The 14849-nt window shown below is 37.1% G+C and overlaps 1 protein-coding gene across 1 annotated transcript in view; it reads left to right on the forward strand.

Moving 5' to 3' along the window:
• Positions 1–13266, forward strand: part of GPR158 (G protein-coupled receptor 158) — a 446391-nt gene extending 433125 nt beyond the window's left edge. Inside the window, exons 10-11 of the mRNA XM_069086327.1 lie at positions 2107–2253; positions 8399–13266. Coding sequence (XP_068942428.1) covers positions 2107–2253; positions 8399–9871 — 1620 coding nt within the window. The 3' untranslated portion in view covers positions 9872–13266. The remainder of the gene's footprint in view (positions 1–2106; positions 2254–8398) is intronic.
• Positions 13267–14849: the final 1583 nt, after the last annotated feature.

Raw genomic sequence — 14849 nt, forward strand, 5'->3', positions numbered from 1 at the left:
ACAAGTCTTTAACACCTATGTTACATGTGTGTATACACTCTGTGTAAAAAAATGTCTCTGCTAGTGACTTTTCTGACATACTGTGAAGCCCTTATTTTTTTTCTTTTAAATCTAAATTCCATTGAATTCAATTTCAGTTTCATATAGAGAGAATTCACAGCAGTTCTAGTTGATTTTCCTCTAAATACTCTCACCTACTCACTTACTTACTCATTCCTGTTTTCTCACATCCAGTCATCACATATTGTAGAATCACAGACTTTCTGAGTTAGAAAATACTCTATCTTAGAAAACCTCATTGGTCCATGCTCACCCACATAGTAAATGCTCAATAATGATTTGCTAGTATGATTTCACCAGACATTAATATTTCATGTAATTATTTACATTTATCTTCCAGTCTGTGACTTCTTTCCTTGGCTAAGACATTTGACTAAGGGTTGGAGTTTTGCATAGAATTATGGAATTTTATAAATTAAATGAGGACAGGTAAAAGAGAGAGAGAGAGACAGAGAGAGAGAGAGAGAGAGAGACAGAGAGAGAGAGACAGAGAGAGAGAGAGACAGAGACAGAGACAGAGAGAGAGACAGAGAGACAGAGACAGAGAGAGAGAGACAGAGACAGAGACAGAGACAGAGAGACAGAGACAGAGACAGAGAGATACAGAGAGAACTCATCTAGTATAGTACCCTAAATTTGCAGGTGAGTAAAAAGAAGCACAAAGTAACTTGTTCCATATGATACCAATAGTCAAGCTGAGATTGGAACCATTGCCCATGGACCAGCAGGTCAGCAGCACTAAATTCCCATGCTAATATTTATCACAGCTGTGAGTTGTAGTAGTAAAATCCTATATTTTGTCCTTTGTTTCAGTAAAACTATTTTAAAGGCTGATGTTAAACTTAGGTGGTATTCATCATTATCAATGTGGTATAATTTGAAGAACAACAGGAAAAACCTTATGGTTACAAATACCTCCTCTTCTCAGGCACCACAATAAAGCAATAAAGATTCATTCATTTAAATTTGTTTTCCCCTATTACTTAAAACATAAATAATCCTAAGAGGAGCATCTAGATGGCACAGTGGGTAGCGTACCCAGTCTGGAGTCAGGAATCCCTGAGTTCAAATTTGACCTCAGACATTTAGTAACTGTGTGACCTTGGGCAAGTCACTTAACCGAGTTTCTTCATCTGTAAAATGAGTCAGAGAAGGAAATGGCAACTGCTTCCAGTATCTTTGCCAAGAAAATCTCAAAAGAGGTCACAAAGAATCAGGCACAACTGAAAATGACTAAAGAACAACAATAACATATCCAAAGAAGTAAACTATATATTATTAACTCCTGCTAACATCTCAGCAAGTCATAAATTCACTCTCCATCTGACAAGAAGCCCTGGGTAAATAGAGCACTACGAACCAGGAAGAGGAAATGCACAGAAAACTTAGATAAGGCTCCCACTAGGATGAACGTCAAGGACTAAATTTTTATCAGTGTATGAATACCAAGTAACTTGCCCAAATTCACACAAGACTAATTGATAGTGTTGGGATTCAAACTCACTTCCTGTGACTCCAAGTTCAATTCTCTTTCTATCATACCCCACTGCCAACCCTGAGGCCCCTAAGCAGAAATATTGTGCATTTTGGAGGACCAGAGGAATATACAATTAGAGCCAGAAGGGTCTTTGGGTGTCAGTCCAACCTGCTCATTTTCCAAGTGAAAGGTGAAGCAACTTGTCCAGAGACACACAGATGACTTCATTCACCACCCTTGATTCAAATCCAGATTCTCTGATTTCAAATCAATATTCTATCCCACTATATATGTATGGCTCAGCCCAACTTCTTTCTTTTTTTTCTTTTTGGAGGGAGGAAGGCAGGGCAATTGGGGTTAAGTGACTTGCCCAAGGTCACATGGCTAGTAAATATTAAGTGTCTGAGGCCGGATTTGAACTCAGGTCCTCCTGACTCCAGGGCCAGTGTTCTATTCACTGTGTCACCTAGCTGCCCCCTCAGCCCAACTTCTTAAAGAACTTTTTGTATCGTTCTTCAGTTTGGAGTCACTTAAATATCTTATGTTTTCATGTTTACTCTTTGTTGCAGTTTTCACATTCAAGCAATAATCCAAGAGATGATATAGCAACAGAAGCATATGAAGATGAACTTGACATGGGTCGATCAGGATCGTACCTGAACAGCAGCATCAACTCAGCCTGGAGTGAGCACAGTTTGGACCCTGAGGATATTCGGGTAACCCTGTTCTTTTTCTTTTCCATATTTTAGATCAAGTCATTGTACATGGCAAGTATCAATCTTTGTTTGAGACAAAAATAGTATGTCAATTTGTTTGGGTATATATGTATTAGAAATTTCTTTTTTTTAATAAAAATATTTTTATTTAAATACATGATTTTGATAAAATTTAAGTAAATTAATAAAAAATTAACAGTACAAAGCAGCATGTGATTAAGGGCCAAATAACTGGTATAAACAGCACTTGCTTTAGGAGCTTAGAGAGAAAGGATAGAAATCACTTGCAGCCTAGGTGATCTGGGAAGACTTCACAAAGCAAACAGTATTTGAGATTTTCTTCAAAGGATGAGTAGAATCAAAATAATAAGAGCATAATAAAAACACCTGGAAATCTCTCTCTCTCTCCCTCTCTCTTCTCTCTCTCTCTCTTTCTCTCTGTCTCTGTCTCTGTCTCTCTGTCTGTCTGTCTGTCTCTCTCTCTCTTTCTGTCTCTCTCTGTCTCTCTCCCTCTCTCTCTCTCCCTCCCTCCCTCTCTCTCTCTCTCTAATTTATTAGCAGTACAAAAAAACCTTTTCTGTTTTTTAGAATAATGTGATTTATTGTGCTTCATTCAAAAATCATTTATTTTTAAAAATCCCTGTGTATGTTCTAAGGTATAAATAAAATTTTAGTAATTAATTTTTCAGTTCATTTCATCAATATAACTAGCTAAACATAGGAATTTCTTTACTTTGAAGGTACTTTCTTTTTGAAAAGATATAAAACACAACTATCAAATGATGTTCTCAGTCAGAGAAGATAATGTCTTTTGAACTGGATACATGTTTCTTTGCATGTATTTCTTAATGTTAAAAGTAGTTATATGACAGGTTTTTTGTATTTTTTGTAATTTTTTTATTTTTAACAAATACAAAATGAGAAAAGAAAAAAAGAAGCAAACAAATACTAAAACTAAAATAAGAAAAAAAGCATTGCCATGTGCACAACAGAATGTGAGAGAGAATTCAAAACATTTTAATAAAGCAATAAATTTCCATTTCAAGAAAACCTATAAAATAAATACTACACATTGTGTTGAGTTTTCTTTGCTTCCTTTGAAGTTTTCTCTTGTTCTCTGCTGTGCACTTTTTACTTTGTTCTTTTTCCTCCTCCTTCCTCTCCCCACCCAAGGCTACAATTAAGTATGGATATATATATATATATATATGTGTGTGTGTAAATATAAAAACATGTGTATACATATATATATATATACATACATACATACATATACAAAGATGTACACATAAACATATTCATACATAAAATACTTATACATACTTATACTGAGATAGCTATAATCATACTCCTATATAGACATAAACATTTATACAACCTATGTAAGACTATATACTATACTTATTTGTCCTCTATTTCTTCAAGAGTGGATTACTTCTTCCTTCTTAAGTCCAAGTCTTTCCATATTTTTCCAAGTCCACCAACTCATCATTTCCTATACCACAACAATGTTCCATCCTTATACTGGGTCTAGTTGTTTTAAATAGTCCAAAGCAACATTGATGAATATGACTGACACATAGTGTAGTTTCCTTATTTTTCTCTTGTGATTAAATCTGCTTCAGCCTTAACTTTATACAACATCATAATTACCACCCCTGCTCCTTTTCCCCTAACAAATTCTACTCCAGATCTTTATTTTATGCTATGCATATCTCTTATTTTCTATCCCTCCTGACTCCTCTACTTTGCTTCTACCCATTACTTTGCCCCTACTATTACTTAACCAACCCCCCAAAGTATCCTTACCTTATCCTCCCATTCCCATTCATCTAAACACTCTTCTATACCCCCCTTTAACCTATTCCTTCATCCTCCCTTATCCTCTCCCCCTTCACTATCCTTTCAGTATTTGATTTCTTTCTGTGTTTAGGAAACTGTTATCTTCATGTATGTATGTATGTATGTATGTATGTATGTATGTATGTTTCCCTCTTAAACTCATTACTGAAGACAGTAGGTTTCCAGAACTACCAGCCCTCCTCCACCATCTAATTCCTCTCTATCAGTTCTTCCTCCCACAACTCATTTTATAAGAAAATCACTCTTTTTGCAGTTCTTAAACAGGTTTACTTTTAAAAATCATATCATACTCAGGTCTACCCCAATCTTTCTTATGAACTATCCAATTACTAATAAATCTTAAATGTATGCTTTACCTTTCCTCATAAAAAGGTAAAAGTCTGTCCTTCTTGAGTCCTTTGTAATAATTCTTTTATAAGTAACATGTTTCTCTTGGCTCTTGTATGTCAAATCTTCTATTAAGTTCAGGTTTGTTTTGTTTTGTTTTTTAAAACAAAATCCTGACAATTCATTAAGTATCATTTGTTTTCATTCAGGATTATACTTAGCTTTGTTGGGTATGATATTTTTCAGCTGGAACCTCAGTTCTTTTGTTTTCTGATACATAGTGTTCCACATAGCTCCACAGTCTTTTAGTGTAACCACTGTTGGCTTTCTGTGAGTCGAACTGTGGCAACACCATATTTACTTGGTTATTTTCTTGTTGCTCATAATATTTTATCCTTGAGCTGAGAATTTTGCAATTTGACCAGAATATTCCTGTGGGTTTTCCTCATAGGATGTCTTTCAGGTGATGGTTGGTGGATTTTTTCTATTTCTACTTTTCTCTCTTGTTCTAATGCTTCAGGACAATTTTCTTTAATTATTACTTGTAGTATTGTATCAAGGTTCTTTTTTTGATCATAGCTTTCAGGTAGTCTAATTATGCTTATGTTTCCTCTTGATCTGTTCTCTAGGTCATTTGTTTTTCTTATGAGATGTTTCATATTCTCTTCCATTTTTTACATTCTTTATTTTTTGTTTTATTATTTCTTAGTCTCTTATGACTTTGCTGGCATCACCTTGCCCAATTCTGATTTTCAAGAAATTGTTTGCTTCCTTAAAATTCTGAATCTTCTTTTCTAATTGGTTCACTTTCTTTTCACAATCTTCTACTTTTAATTATTCTTATTTTATTTTAGTTTTAGTTTTTCCTCAATCTCGTTTGATTTTTAAAGTCTTTTTAAAGTTCTTCTGTAAATTCTTTTTTTGGGCAGGTGACCATTTAATGTTACTCTTTGGGGTAGAAGAGTGTTTCTTTGCTTCACTATCCTCCTCTGAAGATAAAACCCATTCTTTTCTATTTTAATAGTAACTTCCTATGGTTGAATTATTTTTCTTTTTCCTGCACATGAAAAAAATATTTGTAGCAGCTTACTTTTTTGGAATCACCTCTATCCCTGAGGGATAGGGGGTGTTGCCCCTAGACTCAGATCCTTCTTTAGTTCTCCCCTCTGGCCTGGAACAGAAAGTAAGACCTCCAGTCACCAGTAAGTGCCCCTAGTCAGTGATATTCCCACCCTATTGTTTCTGCACTCACTGGATATCTGATAGTTCCTTCTCACCCAGAGCCATATCTCTATAGCACAGTTGGGACTAGCATTCCTTGTCAGCAGAGGTTCCTTCAATCTTCCTGGGCTCAAACACTCAACTCCCCTCACTGTCCAGGGAGTAAAAATTCCTGTGACTGGGGCCTTGGCAACCACGCAACCCAGCTAACACCAGGAATTGCCACTTATTGTTTAAGTAGAACTAGCCTGGAGGTGTTCCTTCTTCACAGGGACCAAAGCTCATCCGGGGATTTTTCTTCATATCTTCTTCACTTGTCCCAGGAGGACCACTGTTCTGGCCCTACTCGTTTATTTTTACTGCCCTATGTTAGCCCTGAGGTGCTATTTTATCTCATTTGTGGGGGAAATCTGGAGAGTTTGGAATTTTCTGACCTACTCTGTCATCTTCCCAGAATCCTCTGTCTTAGCATGTATTTATTCATCACACACAATGCCACATTATCATTGGTTTCAATCCAGGAGGACGTTTTCTTTTTTAAAATTTATTTTACTTTTAAATTGTGGAAATTTAGAAATTTCTAAAGAAAGAGTTCTTTTTATGATAAATATTACTGTATTGTAACCAGCTGTATCATTTGGCAAAATCATTATAATAATTAATTCACTCCCCAAAAAGACCAATTGGTTTTGACTGACTTGACAAATATTTTATTTGACTTGACCATCAGAATTTATAAATGTACACATTACCATTATTAGAATATACATCCCTTCAAAGGCAGGACTGTTTAATTTTTGTCTTTTTATTCCTTTTTTGGGGGGAGGGTGAAAGGCAAGGCAATTGGGTTAAGTGACTTGCCCAAGGTCACACAGCTAGTAAGCGTATCAAATGTCTGAGGTCAGATTTGAACTCAGGTACACCTGACTCTAGGGCCAGTGCTCTATTCACTGTGCCACCTAGCTGCCCCTGTCTTTTTATTGCTAACATCTAATGGTACCTAGAACATATCTATTAAAAAATAAACTTTTAAGTGCCTACTATGTGAGTGTACAAAGACAAAAGTGAAACAGTCCTTTTCTTAAAGTAGCTTTCTACTGGAGAAGATATAATGGGGTGTGGAGGGAAGGAACTAGCAGCTAAAGGAATCAGGAAAAACCTTAAACAGAAGAAAGCACTTGATCTGAGTCTTAGAGGGATTTGGAGATTTTCACAGGAAGAGATAAGGCAGAACATTTTTTCCCTCAAGAGGGATGTTCAGTCCAGTTTAATAGACATTTTGTAGGCACTTACTATGTGCCAGGCACAGTGCTAAGTGCTGGGAATATGAATAATAAAAATAAAGGCAATCCCTGCCCTCCAAGAGTTTGCAATCTAAAGGGGAAACACCACCCCAAAGGAGGTGGGGAAAGAGTGGGGGAGACACAAGGGGATAGCTGGTTGAGGGGCATTTTGCTCTGTGGAACTGAACCCAGGCAGAGCAACATTTGTGAAGTGGAATGATCCACTTGCATCCAATGCAAAGGGGTGATGGAAACTGGGTCACGTCTGGGGAAGAAAACAAACAAGAAAGCAAGTTCGAATGGACAGCAGAGTGTATAAAGATGCTCATAAATGCTTGCTGATTTTAAAAATTCTTATTTATTGTTACATGAAATTAAGTGTTTATTCTATGCCAAACACTATTCTAAGCATGAAGGATAGAAAGATTTTAAAAGAGATGGTTCTAGTCCTCAAGGACTTTGTTCATTATAAGGGGAGACAACACATATAGAGAGACGTGGCCAAAAGGAAGTTTTATTCTATGGAAGGGCAAAGTAGGGATGTGGGGGCAGAGAGAAGGTGAAATGGCCTTGTTAATCATCTAGATGACTTGTCTGTTGTCTAGGACCAGGCTATAGACATAGTGCACTAGTTTGAATACACTTAGTCCCCCCAAATTGGGTAGGGAACTGGCCAGGAACTCTACAAATAACTTTCTAATGTTAACTTTCTAATGGTTAACTTTCTAATGGTCTAGGGCATGGATTCGGGAAAATCCGTCCCAGTAGGTCCAATGTAAGGGGTGCTGGACCTATGGAGAGAAGCAGGTTAATGGCAATAGGCCAAATGGACAAATGGATGGATAGAATGTGAAGGTGAAAACTGGCCTTGTGTCCAGGGGCTGTCAGTAGATATCTCATTATATTAAATATTATATCTTCTTGTCAGATGGGTAGGATAGAGAGCCATATTATTAAGAATTGGCCATGACAGACTATGACAACAACTGGTGGAAGAATATTGCTTCTGGGAAGATAATCTGCTGTGTAATTACTCAATATTTTTTAAACCTTTCAATCTGACCTAAGTCTAGCATCTTGGAAACCACTTTCTGAATAAGTTCATAATCTCTCCAAAAAAGTCTTTAGTTATATCTTACCAATAAATCCCCTAATGTGATAGTCCAGATTCAATCCTGACCATAGTAATGACAAATCCAAAATAGGTTCTCAATGAAAAATGAATATGCAATATATGCCGTGTGAGGCCTTGGACTTTTTCTATCTTGAAGATTAGTCTCTAAACACAAATTTGGAATAGGACCATATAGCAGAAAAAAAAGGAATAAGGTGATATGTTTAGATATTATTTTCTTTCAATGTCCAGATCTATCTAATTTGACTCATACTTAACTGACCTGTTTAGTTGACTGCCTTCATTTTGTAACCCTCTGGTTTTTCCTTCTTCTCAGGATGAACTAAAGAAACTCTATGCTCAGCTGGAAATCTACAAAAGGAAGAAAATGATTACAAATAATCCACACCTCCAGAAAAAGCGGTGCTCCAAAAAGGGCCTTGGCCGTTCCATCATGAGGCGCATTACGGAGATCCCAGAAACAGTCAGTAGGCAGTGCTCCAAGGAGGATAAGGAGGTCACGGACCACAATGCAGCCAAAAATGCTGTCATTGTGAGGAAAAACCCCCAGGAGTCCTCCAGTGGCCCTGCAAAAGCAAAGGAAGAGTCTCTGAAAAACCGTGTCTTCTCCTTAAAGAAGTCACATAGCACTTACGATCACGTTAGAGACCAGTCAGAAGAGTCCAACAGTGTAGCAACAGAAAACGAAGTAGAGACCACAGAGAACTCCCTACTAGACTCCCTTCCAGGTAAAAAAATCAACAAGAAGGTTACAGAAAACATGGAGTCTTCATCCACTGAGTCAGTCCCTTTGGTGTGTAAGTCAGCAAGTGCTCACAACCTCAGCTCCGAGAAGAAGCCTGGGCATCCAAGAACATCTGTGCTACAGAAGTCACTCAGTGTCATAGCAAGTGCCAAGGAGAAGACTCTTAGTTTGACTGGGAAAACATCAATTCAAGGCCTGGAAGAAAATGATAAGTCTCCCAAACCACTCAAAGGCAAAGAGTTCAACCGGAAACATTCCAACCCTGATAAAATAGAGACTAAAGATTCTGCCTGGAAAAATTCCACTCATTCTGAAGAACTAAGGAAACCCCTCAAATCTGGAATTATGAAACAACAGCGGGTGAGTGCACCCGCTACCAACTCTGCAACAGGCCCAGGCTTGTTAAAGGATAACTTTGACATTGGGGAAGTATGTCCTTGGGAGGTTTATGACTTGACACCAGGTCCTGTGCCTTCAGAACCCAAAGTTCAGAAACATGTCTCTATTGCAACTTCTGAAATGGAGAAAAATATCCCTCCCCACCCAAAGGAGAAATCTCAGCACAAGCCTAAACCCAATGAAGGCTATCAGCAATCCAATCAGAAAAGTGTTGACAAGGCTGAGGTGTGTCCTTGGGAGAGCCCAGAACAGTATGTTTTTGAAGAAGAGAAACAGCATTTGAATGCTAAGACTCAGGTTCTCCCTGGGGGTGGGAAAGTGGAAAATGGTGGTCAACGTCCTTCAGCCAAGGTTTGTGTAGGTCCTTATGATGAACTGCCTTCAAAAGTTATAGCGTCAAAAGCAGAGCAAGAAAATACCAACCAAATAGGAGACCAGAAAAAAACTCCGTCTTCCTCTGAGGGAAATATGCTTTCATCTGCCTCCTTTAACTCAAGTAATAACTTTCAGCAGCCTTTAACATCCCGAGCTGAAGTGTGTCCCTGGGAGTATGAGATGCCAGGTTTACCAAATGCTGAGAGAAGTGTAGCCTTGTTGGCCTCTTCTGCTTTAAGTGCAAATAAAACACCAACATCCCGCAAATAAGAGATTGGGGACACTTTTAAAGTGTAGCATGCCCATAAAAGAATGTTGTGAAAAAACAAAAAGAGAAAGGAGGAAACCCTGATGTCAATACCCACTAAATATTAGGAGGGTCTCTGAGAATTCCCAAGGAGAACTTGTTAATCAAGGAGGGATCATGGAAGAACATAAGGTTTCAACAAGGGTAGAGTTTGGAGTTGGAGATATGGAAGATACCTTGGGAACAAATATCAGAGTAACAATTTTCCCAACCCCCACCAAAAAAAAAAAAAAGGAATTTCCTTAATCTAGAGAAAAGGTGCAATTATGAGGTGTCCCAAAAATCTTAGTGCAGTTTTAACACTAAGACCTTTGGGATACTATGTATGTAAAGGAAATGTTCATTTAAGGTTTACCCTTCCCCATCCTCCATTGAAATTTACCTTTGAAGAGACAAATTGAGGAAATTCTAAATCATACAGAAAGAGTTTGGGAAAAAAATTAAGAAATGAAGAAAAGTTGTATCCTTGAGCAGCTGACTGAAATGAACTTTTCACTTTACTTATTTAACCTTGATAGCACTGCTAACTTAATGCATCCCAAAAAGAATACATTTTATATTACTGATTGCTCTCATTTTCTTATAAATGTATGTTTCAGTACATTGTTGTGTCTCATATTTAAGCATTCCAGATTGTATAATTTTTGCAAATAACTTTGATATTATGTGACACAACAACACGTTTATGCAATCTTCAGATATTCAATTGTTATTGTACCTTACAACATACCTGCTATCTACAACTTTGGTTCATTTCTAGAAGTTCAGCAAGCTTTCCCTGGCTTGGGAGGCCATAATTTGGTATGAGCAAATTATTTGGTTTTGGCTGTGATTTATCTTGTGAATTTGGGTCTGACTCTATTTTTCACATCATAGTTTGATATGGTATTATTCAAGGTTTTTATGCAGATAAGTCACTTGTTTTGCACTTATATGTTAGCACTCAGAAACTCTATTGATGCTGGAGATCAAGTGGTCCTACTTAGCTGTATATTTCAATGAGTTAAGGACAACTTATCCATTGTTTGTTACAAGCCAGATATGAAGCCAATCATTCTGGCAAATCATCAATCACTATTATCTTTCTCAGTATTTCATACTTAGCATCCCTGTCTAAAGGAAGAGCTAAGAGTGAGGAAAATGTGCTTTAAAAGATTATTTTTTTGGAAAGAGAAGACACTAAGGAATGACATTCTAGTTATAGATATACTATACAACCAGGGAATCTGCCTTTCAAAGGAAAGACATGTAGGTATTCCCTGCTAGCACTTTCAAGTGATTATTTTTTTAAAGAACTGCTAAGAAAAATTGGGTTTGCATCTATATCATTTCATGGATATTTTCTAATTATGCATACTGAATGTAAAGTTGATTCATCTATCTTATAGACTTTATTTACTTAGACTTCCTCATTGGTTCAGGTAGGAATAAAACTACTTAAGTTCAACTTTAGGTTCCAAACCCTACCTATTTTAGCAACAAGGTGATGTTGGTCCTTTATTCTCTTAAACACAGGGAAAGATCCATATAGCATGGCTTTCCATTGTAACATATCTGGACTGGAGAAATAATGACAGAATAGAACTCTGCCTCTCAAGACAAAACATTCCACTGGCGTGTTTTCTAAAAGTCATTCTTTTCTAATGGCCATAGGACTGGGAAGTGCTGAAAACACTTAACCTGCTAAGATCCAGGAGGAGGCTAGGCAAGCAAGGTAGTTGCCTAGGGTGTAACATGTAGGGAGGGGCAAAAAAGGTACATTTTTATATTATTTTATAAATGAACATATTTTCATGCCAGAAAATTGCTCTCCAGGATATGTAGGGGTTTATTTTGTGATAATTAAAATCCCATGTGTTATACTGAAGGCTCAAAGTTACTTTGAGATAGTAATAGTGTCTAGCAAAAATAGTCCTTAATAAGTGCTTCTTGGATTGATTGAATGACTAACACCAAAGGAGAGGCCAGTTATGATCCTCAAGCCTTGCTTGGGTGCGCAGTTGCTTTGTTCTGGCTCTAGTCTGACTTCTGCCTGTCAATGTGACCTTGGTAGCTTCCTTATACAAGTTTAGTGTTATTTTATTAGAAAAAAATTAAACTTGAAGATGTATTTTAATTTAAAGTTTAACAGACATCACCTTGCCTATTCCAAACATAGTAGTATGTCAAGTGCCTATTCTGCCCTTTTCATTTCTAACCCAAATGATTGGGTTTCATTTAGCCAGGGAATACAGACAAAATACAAGAAGAAGAAAGCAACAAAGGAATTGCGAGCAGGAAATAGGACATCTATGGAGAATCTTATCCCTATGGGGATGGCACAGGACCCAAGAGTTCTCTTCCTTTACAATTAAAGTCTCCCCAGCTCCTTTGTTCTGGAACAAGTCTGAAGTAGGGGCCTCTCTGTTACCCTACCCACTCTTCATGTGCCCTATGTGATCATTTGTCTGCTTTTTGCTTTACTCAGGTTGGTAGGCCAAGATCAAGTGGAAATGAAGAGAATCTATTTTTCCCCCATAGAATGGTCCCTTCCTCCACACTTAATCACTCAAGACATGCCCTTGTGAAGACCTTGAAAGCACTATTTTTTAAAAGTTTTTTCTTTTGCTCCCTAGGTTAGTGGGATTTGAGCCCAGTGAGTCATTTCACATATTCCTCAGTTTTATCACAACTTATCTTCCAAAAAGTAAGAAGTCAAGTGTCACTGGATTGATCTTGCTAGAGACATGGCTTCAATGAGACATGCTGAATTAGACCTATGTGACATTCTTTGACCCACAGTTGTTCTCCACCAATGTAATATTCAACCAAAAGAATTAGAATCTAGAATTGTTAAAGCATTTACTAGCAAAGTCAATCAAAATGAAGTCAACAAACACCGAGGTTACAAACATGTGTTAGGTTGTCCTTCCGTGCATGTATGGGCTGTATCATTACTCCTTTGTTTCTAATCCAGGTTTATGAGGAAATAGATTTATGCCAACCTTAATAGACTTGTATGTTTTATGCAAGAATTAAATGCTTTAAGACATGAATAAATTACTCACCCCACTGTACGCTTTGGTGGCCATACAGATTGGAAAATCGACAGCACTTTTGTATTTGCTCCTTGGGTTTGTGCATGCAAGCAATGACAGGGAGGACTGAGAAAACACTGCCGTTTGACTGCTAGCATTATAGCTGCTGAGAGTTGTAGAGTCAATATCACTGTAAGTCTATTCACTTTATTCTGTGGTTCTAAAACTATTATCTGGCAACCTACAGCATCCAACAGGAAATATTTGGTAGATTTATGTTGTGATGTGTTGCAGCATGTAAATAATATAACTTCTCTGCAATAAAGCACATTTATATTAAACTGGTTTGTGTCCATTCTATGTGCCTGCTTGTTGCCAAGTGAGTTTATTTCCATCTAAACAGTAGAGTGGAGTGAACACAGGATTTGAAGTCAATGATTTTTGCACTGGAGCACTGATTCCGGAGTCAAAACTTCAGCTCAGATTCTTCTTTTGATACTTATGGCCTATTTCACCTTTTGCAAGTCACTTAATCTCTCCCTTTCAGAATACATCAATTCTTGTTGTGTCTACATGACATGAGAACTTTAGATATAAACACAATGATGTCAAGGATGAAGGGGTGTATAAGTATCCAGATTAGTTGGATTCATTAGACATAGGATTTAGATGCTCAACTGAATTTTACTATTTTCTTCTGGATCATGGACTCAACAAATTTTAGAGTTGTAGGAATTGTCTAATTCAGTATCTTACAGGAGTGTGACTCCCCTTTCTAACATCACAAAAAAGTGTTTATCTCACTTTAGTCAGAAAACTCCCATCACTGCTTCCCTAACTCATGCCACTACAATTCTTTTTAGTTTCTTAATTGCTAGGAAGTTTTCCCTTATGTTTGAAGAAAAAAAAAGTATGTCAACAATACACCCAGATATGTATGTGCAACTATTGTACTATTACACAAATGTGAATGTATATGGTATATATACACACATACATTCAGTGAGTACATAAAAGGTGAAAGTTGGAAGGCAACCCAAACTGTCCAGTGATATGATTCCGTCTCCCTTTTCATTCTTTACACCACTGCTGTCCACATGTGGTTCTGTGCAAGATTTAACTTATCATAGAGTCTCAGAGTTGGAAAAATGCAGAAGGGGCAGCTAGGTCAACCATCATTTGACTAAGAACTTTTTCCACAGACCTGGCAAATGGTTACCTTCACTTGATGTTCATTGATGAAAGATGCACTATCTCCTGCAGCCAATTCATATATGTCCAGATATGTGTGTAATTATTAGGAAGTTTCTTTTATATCGAGATGTAGACTTTCTTTAGTGCTTCAACCATTGGCTCCTACTTCTGCCTTCTCACAAGACTTGAGTGTTTATTTTTCCTGTAAAGTGAAAATATTTATTTTTTTAGTCTATCTATATAATTATAATATTTATCATTTTTTTGTGTGAAACTTTTTTTGTGTGAAACTTTGTGGAATACTCATCCTTTTAGTTATTCTGAAAACTTTGGCCCTTATAACTTTTCTCAAGTTACTACTCAAGTTTAACTCTTCCTGTGGCATTTCAGGGACATTACAAGATTCTCTTTTTCTCCTGTTCTTTTTCCACTTTTCAAATTCATGCCTTCTGGAACTATTCCAATGGGCAGGTGAAAGATCCCATGGGTTTTAATGTTCTGTATGTGATCCTGAGTTCAAATATGGCCTCAGACACTTGCTACCTATGTGACTGAACAAATCACTTAACCTCTGTCTTCTCAGCTTCCTCAAATGTAAAATGAAGATAATAATAGCACTTATCTCCCAGGGTTGTCATAAAGATGAAATGAGATATTTGTCAGGTGTGTATAATGTTGGTACACAGTAGATGTCAAGTTGGTGCTTAATAAATGCTTCCTTCCTTCCTTC

The sequence above is a fragment of the Petaurus breviceps genome, unplaced genomic scaffold (genome assembly GCF_028583685.1).
Source record: "Petaurus breviceps papuanus isolate PSGF00001 unplaced genomic scaffold, PetGlider_PUasm1.0 178, whole genome shotgun sequence".
Taxonomy (NCBI): Eukaryota; Metazoa; Chordata; class Mammalia; order Diprotodontia; family Petauridae; genus Petaurus; species Petaurus breviceps.